The sequence below is a fragment of the Rhinolophus ferrumequinum genome, chromosome 3 (assembly GCF_004115265.2).
Source record: "Rhinolophus ferrumequinum isolate MPI-CBG mRhiFer1 chromosome 3, mRhiFer1_v1.p, whole genome shotgun sequence".
Lineage (NCBI taxonomy): Eukaryota > Metazoa > Chordata > Mammalia > Chiroptera > Rhinolophidae > Rhinolophus > Rhinolophus ferrumequinum.
The window spans coordinates 102143572-102161648 of NC_046286.1; the positions used below are offsets into that span (position 1 = coordinate 102143572).

At 42.0% G+C, this 18077-nt stretch overlaps 1 protein-coding gene across 2 annotated transcripts in view; it reads right to left on the bottom strand.

Moving 5' to 3' along the window:
• PRKN (parkin RBR E3 ubiquitin protein ligase) overlaps positions 1 to 18077 on the bottom strand; it is a 1123097-nt gene that overhangs the window by 161554 nt on the left and 943466 nt on the right. For both annotated transcript variants that reach the window (XM_033103449.1, XM_033103448.1), the window contains exon 8: positions 9770 to 9831. In XM_033103449.1, the coding sequence (XP_032959340.1) occupies positions 9770 to 9831 (62 nt within the window). The remainder of the gene's footprint in view (positions 1 to 9769; positions 9832 to 18077) is intronic.

Below are 18077 nucleotides of genomic sequence, written 5' to 3' on the forward strand. Positions count from 1 at the left end.
CCTTTCATCATTATTCTTTTTTTTCCTGATAGATAACAAAGGGTGTCTATTTTATTACTGTTTTACAGAGAAAACACAGGCTTACAGTGATTTGCCCAGAGTCGAAGAAACAGGTATGTTGTTTTTGGACATATATATATTTTTTAATTAAAGTTTATTGGGGTGACAATGGTTAGTAAAGTTACATAGATTTAAGGTGTACGATTCTGTAATACATCATCTATATGTCTCATTGTGTATTCACCACCCAGTCAGTTCTCTTTCCATCACCATATATTTCACCCCTTTTACCCTCATCTACCATCCTTCCCCGCTTACTCTCTGGTAACCACTAAACTATTGTCTATGTCTATGAGTTTTTGTTTCTTCATTTGTTTGTCTTGCTCTTTTGTTGTTTTCAGTTTTATATTCCACATATTAGTGAAATCATATGGTTCTTGACTTTTTCTGTCTGACTTATTTCGCTTAGCGTTATACTCTCAAGATCCATCCCTATTGTTGCAATTGTTCTTCTTTTTAAGGCATGATTTCTTTTATCTCTGACTTCAGTTCTTTGTGCTACTGCTTGGCTCAACTCCCTTTAATGGTTTCCCCAGACTGCAGAATAAAACCCAATCTCCACAGTACAAGTTTCAAGGTCTTCCTGGTTGCATTATTCGATCCTATTCTCCTCTAAACTAGGATCGAGTCAAATGGATTTGCTCTGCTATTACCTAATTTATGCAACATTTATTGAAAGCCACTTTGTGACAGACAGTACTGTAGGTGCTGGGGATATAGCAGTGAACAAAACTGACATCTCTGCTCTCATCCAAAAGACTGTAACAATAAATCCTGAGAGATTAGACTGTATAGTGCTTCAGCTGGTGATACGAGAGAAGGAGGATAAAAAATAGAGAGGAATAAACCCTAGGGAAGATGGGGATTACAATTTCAAAGAGGTGATTAGGGAATATGAAATGCCATATAGAGAAGCTCATTTAAGCAAACATCTGAAGGAGATTAGAAAAGCAAGCTGCATGCTACCTGGGGGATGAACTTTCCAGGATGAAGACACAGTCATATAAAGGTCCAGAGGCCACAATGTGCTTGGCTTGTTTGTGGTGCAGCCAAGAGGCCAGTTGGTTGAAGTAGAGTGATGGGCAGGGAAACAGAAGAAGAGGAAATCAGAGTTAATGGGGATCTAGGCTGTAGAGGCCCCTGAAGGCCACTGTACGAGCTCTGGCTGTAGTTCTGAGAGATACGGGAATCACTGGAGACTTTTGAATTGTGGAATGACATAATTTGACTAATCTTTTTAAGAGAGCCATCTGGCTGGTATGTTCAGAGTAGGCTCTTGGGGACGAGGACAGGAGAAGGAAGCAGGGACACAGGTAGGAGGTTATTTCAGTAACCCACCTGAGAGATGGTGGTGACAAACCAGGAAGGCAGTGGTGGAGGTGGGCGTCAGTGGTTGCATTCTGGGTATGTTCCGAAGGTACAAAAGGCAACACTTCTAGGCATATTGGATATATGGTGTGAGAGAAAAAGGAGTCAAGCATGAGTGTGCTATTTTTCCCTGAGAAGACAGAAGTGTGGCGGAGGGAGAGGGAAGGAGAGGGAGGGAGGGAGGGAGGGAGGGAAGGAGGAAGGGAGGGAAGGATGGATGGAGGGGGAGAGGGAGAGAGAGAGAGAGAGAGAGAGAGAGAGAGAGAGAGAGAGAGAGAGAGAGAGAGAATACTACTGAGATGGGAAGACTTGCAAGAAGAAAGGGGTGTGTGTGTGTGTGTGTGTGTGTGTGTGTTTAGGAAGTTGGGGGAAAACCATTATTTCTATTGTGCTCATATTCCGTTTGACAACCTGTTACACAGCTAAGTCAAAATGTTGAGTGACTAACTGGATATATGAACTTGGAGTTCAGGAGAAAGATGTGAGTTGGAGGTCATAGGGACACATGGAGCTGGGAAGGAATGGGTTCGCATCAGGCCTACTAACCATTTTCTTATTTTCCTGGCCCCAGGAAAGAGAGATGACTTGGTCAAACCCTCTTGTAAACATGCTAATGGTACATTTATACAACAGCATTTACTAGAAAAGAGTTCTTATTTATGAAATACATTTAGCAGGAAATACTTGGTTTACGATTCCTTATGGTAAACAAACTAGAAAACGTGAATTTACAGAAAAATGCTCTCTGGAAAATGTTGTAAGCTGTGTGATTATCAAGGGATAAAATGAAGATATTTTATTAAGTGGTGAATGATGAGACAGTTTGTATAACTGAGAAATTTCATGTTAGTGATCATTTCATGAACTTCTCAGAGACCTGGTTTACTAAGTCTTGCCTAGAGTACACCCTACTGCCGAGAAAGGACCCGGGGGCGTGTTAAATGACTAGAGGAGGAAACGGCCATTTGTGTTGAATGCTACTGAGAAGCCAACAAAGATGAGGTCCAGAGTTCTTTGGTCCCTTCCGCCCTCACTCTTTGCACAACCCCCTCTCCTTTTATGTATGTGCATCTCCTGAATTTAGCACCATATCACGTTCACGGTTGGTACACAATAAATAGTTGTAGAATGAATAAATGAAATCTAACTCCATTAAGTGTCCATCAATTAAGACATTCTAATAAAATAATCTATGGCAATGAGAATTAATAATTGAGTGATGTAGGATGGTTTCACCTACATAAATTGTTTTCCTATTTTAAATAAATTGCTCTTAAGTCATTGGCTATTTTCTGATTTGATGACAGATTATTTATCTATTTAACGATTTAGGCAATTTTACTATTACAATAGCTTTCATCTAGGATGATGTTAACCTCTGGACAAAGTCCAATAACACTTTAGAAATTCCTGCTGACTCCATTCATAGTGGTCACAGATACTGATGGAACACGTCAGATCATGTTCCTCTTTCCATTCATTAGCTAAAAAAATTATAAGAAATTGTTATATTCAATTTATGGTACACTCAGGAGCATGTGAGCATACAACTTCTTTTCTAAAGGAAGCACATTTTAACTTAGATGCTTGGTAATTTTTGATGATTAAAAAGTACACTCAACATCTGAAATAAAACCTATGCCCACTGAATGCGTTCCTTTTTTTTTTTTTTTTAACATTGTCAAATTTATGAGAAAAAACATTTGACCTAGAACCAATAATGTGCTGGTAGTCACGGAACGCTTAATCCCCTCAGGAAGTCATTTGGACAGGTAGTTATATTTGTGTCATTAGCACAGATCCTTATTTTGTTCCCTTCAAGATATGACCCACATTTCTATCGAATCCTTTCAACCACTTTACTGGCACAAAGTTGAAAGTGCATTGAAGGAATCCTATTATATACTCATTGGAGAATTGGGACAAATTAGCACTAAGTAGAACAGAATATCTATATTCATCTGAGGGTAAGATATGTACAATCGTGGTAAAGTGATAAATGAACCCCAAGTGGTAAAAAGAAACCAACACTGATCCGTTGATACTATCTGTGTTATTTCCAAGGGCTTTTCTACTTATCAATATTGGATAGGATTTTATAAACTTGGAGTCACTTGGAGGAATGTGATGAATTTGTAATGTGGACTGGGTCGGTGTAGAATCCATTCTCGGGTGAGCTCAAGAGCAGCAAATTCTCTAAAAATCACTTATGCATTTTTTGTCTCTGGATCATACTGGGTGTCTGTATGTGTGCATATATTTGAAAATGTGTAGACATATTAATACTTACCTGCCGACTTATGATGTTCAGCTATTACAAAACTAATTGGCAAAATTCTAGATACACTTTCATAAAGTGAATTATCCACAGATAACTAAGATAAGTTAAAGTTGACAACCCAATATTTGTAAAAATTTTTGAAAATAAATGTTGATATTAAAGCATACTGCTCTACAACTAAGGAAAAAATTTTAAACAAGATATTTCCTCTTATATTTCATCTGATTATAGTGAAAATACATTCCATGAGTATGACCTATCTAGATAAAATCTCAACTCACTGCTATGGTTTATATTTTATTTATTTGGGGAGCAAATTATTCTGCCCTTGTGTGCGTGTGCTCATGGATTCTCTTAAGAACAGGAAATATTCATTTTAAAGTATAAAATTCATAGATGTTTCCATAAGCTCATATTTTAAGAATCTAAATAATGAGTCATGGGAGAATATAATCAAATAGAGGTTGTACTTTTGGTGGTTTGCAGGTCATTAGACAGAGTTGGGTTGGGTAGAATATTGTTCTATAATGAAGCAAGGGTCACAGGTTCAAGTCCCATATGGGCCAGTTAGCTTCCCCTTTCTTTCCGGCCACTGGCTGCATGCTAAATACGGGTGGTCACCGAGGAAGGGGTCAGGTTGGAAGGAACTGTGTCTCAATATCCCTCACCATGGGAACCTTTCCAAAGACCTGTCCTATGTAGGAGGGCACACAGGACGTCGTGATGCTTAATTTGCATGCTTTCATAAGAAAAGAAAGCAAGAAGGAATCTCAATTTTGAAACTGCAAGAAATTTGAAGTACAGGGGTATGAGCTGAAACTAAAATCTGAGAAAACTGGCAAATGTTCTGTCAAAATGAGTCACGGTTTGTCAGCAATCCAGGAGCCGCATGGCAGCCTTTCAAATCCTCTGAGAGCAGGGAAGGAGGCTGTTTTTGTTCTGCCGTGGAATTTTCCAGACTATCCTTTTGGGGGCACTCAGGTACAGCTTTATAAAAGAAACCTCAGCACAGGCTAGGGACTGTCTTGCTCTTCCCCCCCGAAATTCTGGCTGCTGTACCGTCTTAGCGTACGCACCCGAGGACGCCCTCCCTGGCTGCTCTGTCTTAATTCCCCCTTGGAAGAGAGAAACCCTGATCAGCCATATGGTTCACGAATTAATACCCTGTACCACGTGCCCGTGCTAACCCAGCAGACGGAATCCATTCCACACTTTCCTGGGAAGTAACAGGTGAGGCCACTGAATCACAAAGAAGTTCAGTCCTTTGCTGAACTTCACACAGGCAGGAAACCCACCACCCTGCATTGGAACTCAGGGCTGTGTGCCTAAAAGACAGCCTTTCCCCAATGCCAAGCTGCCTCCACTTCCTTTCTTTGTTCCCCTTGCGTTAAAAAAAATTTTTTTTCACCTCACTAATCTTTGGTCATCTTTTAGAAACTAATGAAAACCAGTTTATGACAGCACTTCCTCTGTGGATTAAAACATGTAATATAACTTTATAGAGGAGCACGGACTTCTGATTAATCCATTTCCTCTTGCTGTGTCCTATTTTCTATGTGTATTAGAATTTTTGCTTTTTAAAAACCTCTTTGAGTTTTCAGAAATCTTAGTCTTATTTTTCATCATTTGCAGGTCCTTTGCCCAGGGGAGCTGGTGACAGCCTCTGTGGGGGGCTTGCCACACTGCTGTGTGTATCCTCTGTTCTGCTGCTAATAATGTTTTCTTCACCCTGGACATCTGTCATCTACTGAAGAAGTAAATTGGCTAGAGAAAGGGCTGGACCTTGCTCCTTGCATAGAAAAACAATCATTAGGTGGCTGAAATCAAATGTGAGGAGGAAACAATTCAAACAACAACCAAAATATAATTAGAGCAACAGACTGTGTCCTGGATTGCAATTTATGATTTTTTCTCTCTCTCCATTTTCAGATGTTTCAGATGATAGGATGCCAAAAAGTATCTCAACTTGCATTGGCTGTGGAATCTTCTTGGAAAGGAGGTCAAAACCAATTGATTTCTTAGTCCCTTCTCCATGTACTTGTGGGAGAAGTCTTTTGTGGAGTATAAAGAGTATTTAAATCACAAACATTTTAATGTAGCACTGAATATTTGCAACATACATTGCAAGCCTATTTACAGAAATTCTAAGAGATGACTGAGCATTACTTTTCTACAAATGGAAAAGCCAAGTAAGAGAGACTAAAATGACTTGTAAGACCCATTAATATAAAATTTTCATTCCATCCAGTAATGTAAGTTGCCTCAAGCATCTGGAGAGAGCCTGAGAGTGGGACCAGCTAATGGGGAGCCACCCCCACCCCTGCCATGGGCAGCACTGGTGGGGTGGGACTCTCTGCTTCCTCTCCAGAGCCTCACGTGACCATTTGTCCTGAGGCCACTAGGTTTTGTCACGTACCGTGAGGATGGAAATATCCTGAGTGATGTGTCTGTTTACATGAGTCACCAGTGAGGTCACCGGCTTTTCTCCGGTCTGACCCTCAACCCCATGCACAGCTCTGCACATCCCTCTTCTCTACCCCGTCCTTCAGCTGCCCCAGCTCCTGTCCCTGAGCTGGGGATCTCAGGGTCAGTCAGTGGACACTGCTCTGTGACATCAATCTACTCTCCTGTTTTCCTCAGAGCTTTCATCATGGAAACTGGCTTATGCCTGAGGACACTACTTCACCTTCAGCCTCCACGAATGTCTTCTCCACGGCACCCTTTGTGCCACCAAGGGCTCTGCAGGGCTCTCAGTGGAATTGTTTGCCTTTCTCTTTCTAAACCCCTCCAGTTTTGAATTCCAAACCATCAGGCTGCACTAGGTGCTACTTCTTCTTCTGCAGTCAGCTAACACCCACCTCCCTCTGTCTCTCTCATCCTCTCCCCTGTCCCTGCCCCATTTCTTGAAGCTTTAGTTCTTGACACACCATAACTCTCTCCAGTTCTGCTCTGGTGACAATTCTGGAGGATCTCCGTGTCCACAGAGGCGACATATCCAACACCCCGGCTTCCCGAGCCTGTGACCTCAGCTTCTTCGCTATCTTGTCTTCCACCCTCATGGCTGCCAACAATCCGGTCCTCCCCTGACGCTGTTGTGGCCGACCACTGCACCACCTCCACGATTTCAGCATCAAGCATCGTATCTTCGGCCAACACCTACTTTTCCAGCTAAACCTGCTCCTACCCAAACTCGAAAATGTCTTTGAACGCACTGTGACCTGTAACCAATGGATCGTGTACCTTTCCCTATCCCACTGTCCTCTCATCCCACTTCTCTTCTTACCCGGCTAAGATCTCATGCTCGGTCATTATACTCAGTCCCTTAGGTCCACCTGCACCGCCTTTGCCTCTCTCTTGTTTTGTTTCACTTGGAGGGCTGGCTAAACCTAACTCTCTGCCTTTTTTTCATCTGTGCCTACACAGTTGAATGTGACAGAAGAACACCCAGGCTGTTTGCTCTCCCATCAAGTTTATTAGTTTCCGAAGTTTATTCACTCCCTACCCTGCTAGGTGACAATCATTTCATTATCCTCTCCTCTCCCTATAAAACTTTTCCCCATCTTCATTCTCTGCTTCCTATTTCACTGGAAAAGAGAAACAAGCAGTAAAAATCTTCCTGCATATTCTGCCTTCCCCATTGCAATGGGGGGGAGCTGCCCATACTCTTGTCTCTGGTGACACTTCTGCCAAGCCTACACTCAGGGAGCTGTTGAGTCAAGGACATTGCCCCGAAAATTCTCCCCTCTCTCCTGTATCAATGCCCCCTTCTTCTATTGAATCACTTCCATCAGCAGATAAACATGGTGCATATTTTTCCATAAAAAAGAAAAGGTTCTGGATCCCACCTTCTCCCACTCGCAGCTATCTCATTTCTTTGCTTTCCTTTACAGCTAAATTCCTCAAAAGACCTATATTTGTTCTTTCCCATTTCTCTTCTTCCCTCACACAAACCCAACCCAGGCAGGCTCCCTCACCAGTAGACAGGTCAAGGTCACCAGTGACCTCCAAATTCTGAACCCCAGTACTCCATTTTCACCCTCATCCGCGGGATCAGCATTGCACACAGATCGTCTGCGCTCCTCCTAGAAATGTTTTCTCCTGCAGCTTCCAGTTCACACTCCCATGGATTTCTTCCCACCATATTCCAGCTACACCTTATATTTTATAATGCTTTCTACATAAAATAAGCATGACTCACGATCACTTCAGAACTACTGTACTCGCTTTATTCTCTATGTGGAAATCTCTTTTCCCAGATACCACCTTTTAGGTCTTTCCTCACATATCACCTGATCTGCGAGAACCTTCCGGACCACCTTATATAGAATTTCACCTCTCCCTCCAGCATCCACTATCGTTCTTTGTGGTTTTATTTTTCTCTATTGTAGCGATAACCATCTAATAAAATATATACTGAACACGTTTGCACGTATATGACACACACAGTTTTCCCCAAGTAGAATGTGAGCCTGATAGAAATTTCGTTCTCACTCCTCTGTCCCTACAGCCGAGAATGGTACGTGGCGCACGAGTAGTACTCGGTAAGTACCTGCCAAATGAGAGGAAAGACGGGGGGAAGGAAACGTGGTTTTTTGGGAGCTACAGATCAATACTGCTGTGACACACTACGTTGCCGTGTTGTACAACTAATCAGTCATATTGGTTTTGACTATGGATGGATTAAATGTCTAGGAGGATGAAAGTGGCCTGAATTTTATGCAAATCTAAGGAGATGATGATAGTTGGCTTCTTTCCCTACTAATCACCCAACGACTCTAAAACAAATACGGAAACAATGTGCAAATATTGGTACAAGTTAGAAGAGAAGGCTCCACTATCTGAGCAGAAATGCCAGGGTAACCACCAGTGGTTCTTGCCTTAAAAAACTCTCAGGCTTCCCCAGGAAAATGGCTGTGAGACACAAGTGTTTTCATAACTATGTATGGTTGGGGGAGTTTGTTATTGACTCTTACCTGCAATGGAGGGTAATTGATTTCGTTTGTATTTGAATAAACACGAATGTCTCCTATTCTGGAAATTTGCAGTATGAAAACACGAAGGAGGCATACACAAACCTGCTAATTCAAGGAGCTGGAAATGATTCCAGTTTTTTTATCTTCCCCTAATTAACCTCTTATTGTTTTTTCATCTCATGTTGGAATGGGCAGTCCAGTTTTGCAACACACACACACCAAAGGGAAACACACAAACCAAGACACGTCTACGAAACTGAGCACCCACTTCTCCATGTGCAGGTTCTCTGGTCAGAGATGGCAAAGACCACCATTGGGAAGAAAATCGGCCCGAGAGCATAGCGTAGGCCAGCTGTCATGCTGTCAACCCTTTGGTGCATTTCAAGGATAACTTGACATAAAGATTTAACATTATAATATGGAGCCTGTAATTCCATCTAAGGATTAAGAGATTTATTTTTAAGCAGTCAAAAGTATCTGGGTGGGTGTGGACACATATGATTTCCAAGTATCATATTGTATATAATGTATGGAACACGTGTATTATTTAGCACCCTGAATGATTTACTTAGCACATCTGTTTAAAGTCTGACATGTCTCACTGAGCACAAAATAGCATTTGAATAATGTCCTTTAAATGGGACGTACTTTGTATATAAGTCACATGTTGACACCCGGAGAGACAGCGGCTGCAGTGAGATGTAGGTAACACACACGAAACACACAGATCTGGTGGAAAGAGCGTGCACGTCCACCCGCAGACATCGTGTTTGGGCGGCCTATGGCGACTGATCCTTTAGGAATAACTCATCTCGGCACAGGTGGACGTGTTTGTTTAGCTGCCACTATGTCGTAGCTGCTTACTGGGGATGCCCGAGATGAAACACTCTGGCAGACAGCAGATGTACCAATTAATCACCTGTCAGGTCTGATGGATAGAAGAGGAAGAAGACTGTCTTCGCACATATGTCCAGTGTGGCCCTCTGCCCCATTTTGGGGTGCTGAGGGTCCAGACTCACACTCTGCCTCCCTGGGGGGGGCCCAAACTGTCTCATTAGTGTCTGTCTTTCATGAGAAGCTGACTCACCTGCTCTTCTCCAAGAATCCTGAAGTGATGGAGCTCTTTGATCAAGGAGTTGGGGCAGCCAGCTGGTGGAGAAAAAATGAATCACAAACACGTTATTTCCATTCTCTGTGGTAAAGTGCTCTTGCACAGTTGTCACTCTCCACAAACCAGTGTTGTGGTTTGGGGGGACAAAATTGCCCACCTCCGAAACACATTCTACCCAGCCATTGAAAAGCCAGACCTCCGAGGGAGTCCCGGCCAGGGCCTGGCCCCCACCCTGAGTGTTTGGGAAGGAGGAGTATGTGAGCTGGGGGTCAGGTCCTGTGTCCCCTCCGGCTGTGACCTGGCCTTTGTAGGACCTTAGGAGACCGTGTCATTTCTGCCCATCCTGTTGCTCGGTTTTGATTATGCCCTAATAAACAGCCAGGATTTGGGGAGGCCAGATGGGAAGTGGGTGAGTAAAGGTTCATTTCACTTATTTGTCACATTCTCTTTCCACCCCCTCCAGGAGGGGGTCCTGCACATTGAGAATGAAGATAGGGCAGATGGATGCCCCATCTGCATGGGATTAGGCTGTGGTTTAGAACCTCATCTGGTTCTTCCAGGAGGCTTTGTCAGCACCATACAGACCCTGGTCTCTTACAGAAAGGACCTGGGAGGGGGCCGTGCTGGTCTTGGTGCTCGTCTCCTCGAGGTCTACCCTGTCAGCGGGGGCCCATGACAGCTTTTATCTGTTCCCTCTTCAGTTGGAGGAGAAATAAGTAAACAAATTCTCTCTCTCTCTCCACACACACACACACACACACAGACACCAGAACATGCTTGGTTATCATTTAAAATATGTTTCATCCCTCTCTTTTTAACAGAATGAGTCCACAGTATTAGTTTGTAGTCATTTATAATGTTAACTCTGGAAACAAAATCGATATAAAAGCCCATTTCTTTGAGATAAGACCTATGGATGACATAATCTGTTGAAGTTTCTGCTAAGAAATTGGGTTGGATGGAAACGGGGCCGCAGCAATCACCGAGCCACTGCTTGTGTCACCGGTGCTGCCACGTGAGGATGGCGGGAGTACTGAGCATGTCTGCCAGGGGAGGGCGCTGTGGTCTTCACAGGGCAAATGCCTATCCTTTGCAAGAGACATTCGATTTGTTCTTTCTTCTAGAAGGTAGGATTAAGAGCAACAGGCAAACATTACAGTGGTAGATGCTGGTTCAATATAAATAAATAGGTGCAGCCAGCGTGGAAAACAGTATGGAGGTTCCTCAAAAAATTAAAAATAGAACTACCTTATTGACCCAGCAATTCCTCTTCTGCTTATTTATCCAAAGAAATCCAAAACATTTATTCAAAAAGATATATGTTCACTACAGCACTATTCACAATCGCCAAGATACGGAAGCAAGCCAAGTGCTCATCAATAGACAATTGGATAAAGAGAAGGTACATATATACAATGGAGTATTACTCAGCCATAAAAAAAAGAATGAAATCTTACCATTTGGGAAAACATGGATGGACCTAGAGGGTGTTATGCTAAGTGAAATAAGTCAGACAGGGACAAATACCATAGGATCTCACTTATATGTGGAATCTAAAGAACAAAATAAACAAACAAACCAGAATCAGACTCATAGATACAGAGCACAAACACGGTCACCAGATGGGAGGGAGTTTTGGGGGGCAAGATGAAAGGATGAAGGTATTAAGAGGTACAGATTGGTTGTTACAAAGTAGTCATGGGGGTATAGGGTATAGCATAAGGAACATAGTAAATATCATTGTAATAAGCATGTATGGTGTCACGGAGATTCTAATCAGGGGAGCTCTTTCGAGAAAGTATATTCATTAAAAAAGAGAGAAATTTCTAATTTAAAAATGCCATAAGCTGCCTTATAAGCTAGTAACTGGGGATTTTCAAACACAGGCTAAATGACTATCAATGCAGGATACTTTAGAGATGAATTTAACTGGGTTGGTTCTAATTCTGAAATTCTTTGGTCATACAAAATGCTGAAACATAGTTTTAGTTTTTGATATTATATTTGATGTAGGTCTTGGTAGTATAGTATTTCATACCCTGAGAAAGAAGTTCGTAAATGTTCTGTACCTCTTAATACCTTGATCTAAGTACAAAAGACTTAGAAAAATGTAAACAGGTGATGTCACCACCTGACAAAAGTCCAAGAAAATAAACGAAAATCCTGAGGGAAATATTTTGGAGGAACGTAGTAAATTAATTTCAGCAGACACGTCCAATACTATAAAGAAGAAAAGCTAGATCCTTGACCTTACAAGTTATACTTGAGCTCTGTTTCTCCAACTGGAGACCACAAAGGCTTGCAGTCTGAAGGATCTTTTGGAGAAGTTGTTCATTTCAGAGTTGCTATTCCGATAACTAAACAATTAGGAAAATTATATTCTGGATCATTTGGTTGGCTGCAGTTCCACCCAAAACTGCTGGAGGAATTCTGTCTTATGTCAGAATTCTGTCTTATGTCGGAATTTTAGGTCCCCTTGGGAGCAAGTAGTCATGTTTTAGTTTTGTGAGACTAATGAGAGAAGAACAAGGCAGAGAGAGTTTGGGGGATGCATTCCCAACAAGTGAGTGTCTCCAGGTCTGGCGCCACGTGTGTGAGCAGAAGGTCCACGTGGGAGCAGCGCTGGAAGAACTGAGGCATCCGGTGCAGGGGGTAGGCATGCTGAGAGCAGAACCTGGGCCGAATAGGCAGGGCTCTGCTTGCATCCCAAGCAATGATGGAGTTTCAGTAAGAGGACAACATCTGCCATATGAAATGCAGAGTTAATTTGACTATATGTGGTTTTGTACTTAAATATAAATTAAATTGGTATTTAATTTATAAATTTTAATTTGGGCCTTCTACTTGTATAGGCATAAAATGTTTATATCTAAATTTTTATCTAGACATATTTAAGAAATATTATTTTAAAAATCATTTTCTTTAACCTTAGAAATGTTTGAGGATTTATTTTTTCCTTTATCAGTGCCTCAGATTCCAGAAAAACGGACTTATTTTAAGGCCAGGTAAAATAAGGAACAGAATTTAAAATTAGCCTATCTGCAGAATTTGTATTCTAACATTCTCCTAAGATATAATGAAAAGGATTGACGTCAATGATAGCTCAAACATAAACATCTTTAACAGAAACTAGCTAATTACCTGACACACCTGGTAGGTGCAATAAAATATCATAAACAAGGATAGACATAGCACATAGTTACAGGGGAAGGGGTGGCAGGCATCACCATATTTAAGAAGACTATGGAGGGGTCTCAGCAACTGTACTCATCACAGAAACATCAACGCGTGAAATGGACAGACACAAACTTAGTGTGACAACGGAGTTTAAAAATAACAAACCTAGAAAGACATGCATAGGAAATGCAGTAGTGTCGGCAGAAAGGGGAAAGTTAGTGGGAGTGGCGAGGAGGACGAAAGGGCCTGGAAAATGAAGACTGAGTGGAGACAGGCGTTCACAGGGGTGGGGACTCTTGTTTTTCCAAACTTCTCACGTGGGGTCTACACACACATGCCAATGGATCACTGTTTGAAGCCACAGCTGTGTCCTTCGACCACATCACATTGTCACAAATCGTCTGCCTTCAGTCAGTCAGTCTATTCTTGAGATTAGTTACAGGGACCCTGCTGAAATATGCACGTCGGATATCATGCCAGCCTCCACGGTTTTCCATGTCATTAAGAGGAACCACCAGGGTCCGCCAAGTGGTCTGCCAGGGCCTCTGCCGTCTGGCCCGCACCACCGTCCCGGGCCCACTCTCGCCCGTGCTCAGTGCACTCTGGCCACGCTGGCCGCCTCTCGCTGCTCCTGACCGCCTCCCACGGGAGCTTGCGGCTCCCTCTCTCCGGAAAGCTCTTTGCCCTGATGTCTGCATGGAGCTCTGTCCACCTCCTTCAAGTGCTTGATCAAATGTCACCATCTCAGGGAGGCCGCCCAGGGCCGTCCTAGTACGTGAGACCACAGCCCGTTTCCATCCTTACACCTCTATCACCGCTGTATTTTCTTCACAGCACTCATCATCTTCTGATGTACTGGGCACCTCACCTACTTGATGTCCTGTCTCCTGCTCCTGAAATGCTAAGGTGACAAGTACAGGGATCATCGCTGTTTTTGTCCCTGCTGTACCAGCCATGGCTAGAACAGTGCTTGGCTACACAAACTGGTCACTAGCAGGTGCTGCACGAATGTGTCATCCACCATGTGGTCACTCCCCAACTAGCTTGGTCATTCCGGCACCTGTGAGCACCTCCTACTCCATTCCTCCCCCTCTCTCATCCCAAAGACCTCAGCTCTCACCTCCAGCCTTGCAGGTGTTTACTTACTGGATACGTGGACTTCTTCCGACCTCTCACCTCTCTTCCCAGCCTGGACCCCACATGAGAAGATGTCAAAGATGCTTAAACCCAGGACTCCTTTGTACTTCCACTGTACCTGCTTTGCCAAAATCCCATGCTAGCTCTGGGTAAACACCACCACCTCGTTTTCCTTCTCCTTTCTAGTTCTGCCAATCACAGCTAGAGTAGTAAATGGGCTAGAAGATGTTCTAACAGAAATTCATGCCATCTATCTGAAGCTGCATTCCTGTTGAGAGTGGTGCCACTGCACATTTAGGGTCCACTCCCCGTGGAGCCCTCAGGGCAGCTGATGCTGCCAGCACACTCGCCCATCTCCCTTACAGACTCTTCCAAATAATCACCATTCTTCTCAATTAACCTCCAACACTTCATTCTCAAAAAATGACTTCACCTGACACAAGTCCAAAAATGTACAGCTGTATAATGGTGAACAGACTTGATCTGACATGGCCAAAAACAGAATCAGTAAGCTTGAAAGAAGATAAAAAGAAACTCCCAAAACTGAAATGCAAAGAAAAAAATAATAATAAAAAAAGAACATCCAGGAACAGGGGATAATTTCAAAAGAGGTAACATACATAAGTTGAGTACCAGAAAGAGAAAGAAGAGAGCAGAAGAAATATTTGAGGTAATGATGGCTGAGAACTTACCAAGATTAATGATAGACACCAAACCACAGGTTTAGCAAGCAGGATAAATATCCAAAAAAACACATCTAAGTATAGCTTTGCTGAAAACCAAAGATAAAGAGAGAATTATGACAGAAGTCAGAGGAAAAAGAAGTCACTTTGCAAGTAAACAAGAATAGAACTACAGAAGACTTCTCATCAGAAACGATGTATGCAAGAGAGTGGAGTGACATATTTCAAATGTTGAAATAAAAATTCCATTAACCCAGAATTCTACATCTAGCAAAATTATGCTTCAAAAGGAAAAATTTTCATTGACAAGAACTGAGGGAATTCACTGTCATTAGACCTGCCCTGTAAGAAATATTAAAAGAAGTTCTTCAGGTAGAAGGAAACAGTATGGGTCAGAAATCTGGATCTACATAAAGAAAGGAAAACGTTGAAGAGGAATAAATAAAGGTAAAATAAGAGCTTTGATTTTTCTTGTTCTTAATTGATTTGTAAGATAACTTTAAAGTAATAAAAATAATAATGTATTGGGTGATTATAGCATATCTTTAAGTGAAACAAATGACAACAATTGCACAAAGGATTAAGAGGAGGAAATGGGAATATTCTGTTATAAGGTATCTGTATTACACATATTCTTTGCTCTAGTGATCTTTAAAAGTGGACTTAGATTAGTTAAAATTTGGATAGCATATTGTAAACTTGAGGGCAACTATTAAAAAGCTTAATTATTTCAATACACTGATTAAAAGACAAGAGATTGTCAGACTGGTTAAAAAAAGACCAAACAATCAATAAAGGTTAGATGGGAGTCATTTCCACTAATCACAAGAAATTCAAGAATCTGTTGACTTTAGCAGGTGATATATCTGCTGAGACTCTCTCAGATGGTGGGTTTCTAAATTGATGTGATGGGGACCTGACACTTCTCTCTAGTCTTGTCTGGATGAGAAGGTGGAAAACATTACTTGTCTTGGGAGGGCAAATGGGAAGGTCTAACTTGGAAAACATATTAAACAGTGGTTTTAAGTATAATATGCACTGCACTAGGCATTTCAATTTGCACTGAAGTCTTTCCTTAAAAAAACTAAGTATCAGTGTTGTGGCCAGCATGGTCTTTGGTTTGATGCAGAAGGGAAAGAAGTATAATATAGCCTGCCAGGGCTTTGCAAATCTAGCTGGATTGAAAGAACACATTAAATGGGACCGGGTCTGTGAATGAAGAATGTGCCTAAAACCGGGAATGTGTGAGGCACAGAATGCATATCAGGACACAGAATCCTTCCAAACATGCCTGGAAAAAGAGCACCGGTCCAGACAAGATGTGTGTATTTTCCTGGTTGTCACTGTTCTGTTATCACCTTCTCTCCTCTCTCAGTGGTGGATTCTACCATGTCTTTACCCTACATGTGAGGGTGAAGGATTCTCTCAGTGCCAGCCTGGCCCAGAATCCCCCCACTCCCAGGTACCTGGCCCAGGAGGAAATGAGAAAATAACGAAGCAAGAAGAAGAAAATGAAGGGACTGTTCATCTCTCCCTCTAACTAGCTGTGTCATCTCCTAGCTGTATAAAAGGGAGTAAGCATATTTAACTTCTGGGCTGGCTGTAAACGGTGTGTGTGTATATCTGTGTTTGCGTATATATATTACCTAGTATAGCTCCCTGTACACAGCAGGCTTTTAGTGACTGGTAGTGGCTGTTTTGAGCCTCTAGAGTGCAGGGGTACTTCTGACACTGTCCTTGAAATGGTTGTTCTGCTGTTGTTCCAGAAAACCCTCAAACCCTCAACCCTCTGCTGTTGTTCTCCCCAAACCCTCAAAATTCAGAGATCAATTTTGCTAAAGAAGCCCAGTATCCAATTAAATAATTGAGATTTACTATGATAGTATGTTGAAAGACAATAAATTATCAAGTCTGTATATATGTATATGTATTTGTACATAGGATCAGATCATATATACTAAGAAAAGTATGGATAGTATGAATTTAAGTTTGCTGTCTTTATATTAACTAATTTATTTCTTTAACTACTATAATAATCTAATATGATTAATAAGCAATTTGATATTTCTATTTGATTATGATAAAGCTTTATGACATATTTTTACCTTCATACTAGGTAGGTTTTTTTGTTTTTTGTTTTTTTTTTTTAAATCTGACTGCCGTTTCAAATTGCATCCTTCGAGGTAATAATGAAAATAACTTAAGCCCCAGGTCCCCAAACACATCCACTTATCCAAACATGCAAAAGGCAAACTAGCTCAGATTTCCGACAAAAGGGCCAGTTAGCAGCTGCTTGCCATCCCTTCTGCTTCGCCCTCGGAGTCAGGCATAACACACAGTGAGGGTATCACTTGAGTATACAGTCAACAGATGGATGATTATGACAAACAGGCTGTGGTTTAAAGCAAATACTCCACAAAGATGTCAACGGAAACTGAGGACATGTAATTCTGTTTAACCAGGGCTGATCTGTTGTTTTATTGGGGGAGGAGAGGCAAGGGTTCTGTTTTCGACTGGTAGCTGCTTGCGGCTTGCCTTTGGTCACCCAGGTTGCAAATGAAGTAAATGACAGCTCGTAACCCACAATTCCAGCTTGAAATTCCACGTCTAAATCCCAGGTGTTATGTACTACAGGCTGCTTTTTGCGCTGTGATGGTGGTTTTGCAAAAATGGATGTTAGATTTTTGCATATAAAAATGCAGCAAGTTCAGAATTTCACATGCTACATTATTTTAACCCTCAAACTAAGAAGATGGGTCTGATTAACCTGAGCGCACTTCTTGTTTTGGGGGAGAAAATATACTACCGTAGACGCATTAAAAACTGATGCACAACAACAACAAAACACAAAAGGAAACAAAATTTTAGAGGTTAAAGTGGTCATCATAGAATGACTACATAAGAAGGGACTTATGAACACAGGCTTTCTTTGGTGGTAGAGCCAGTCTTCTACCATCACGCTCTACAACACATAACACACCCAACCTGAGTATGTTGGCACACAGAAAGCTCGCACCAATGGCAGCAAACGAAACTGACTTTACAAGAGTTTCGAGGGCTCCTGTGTATATATAGCACATACCACAGTTTCCACTATGTCTAATTATTTGTGAATGTCTGCTTTTCCCACCCTGGAAACAGGCTCCACTGGGACAGTGACTTGCCGGGGACAGCGGTCTGCTCACTGCTTTATCAAGGATGTGGGAGCTAGCACAGTGCCCAGCACAAAGGTAAGACTCAACGAACACTCGCTGAGTAAATAAATGAAGGGAAAAGGTCACTGCCTT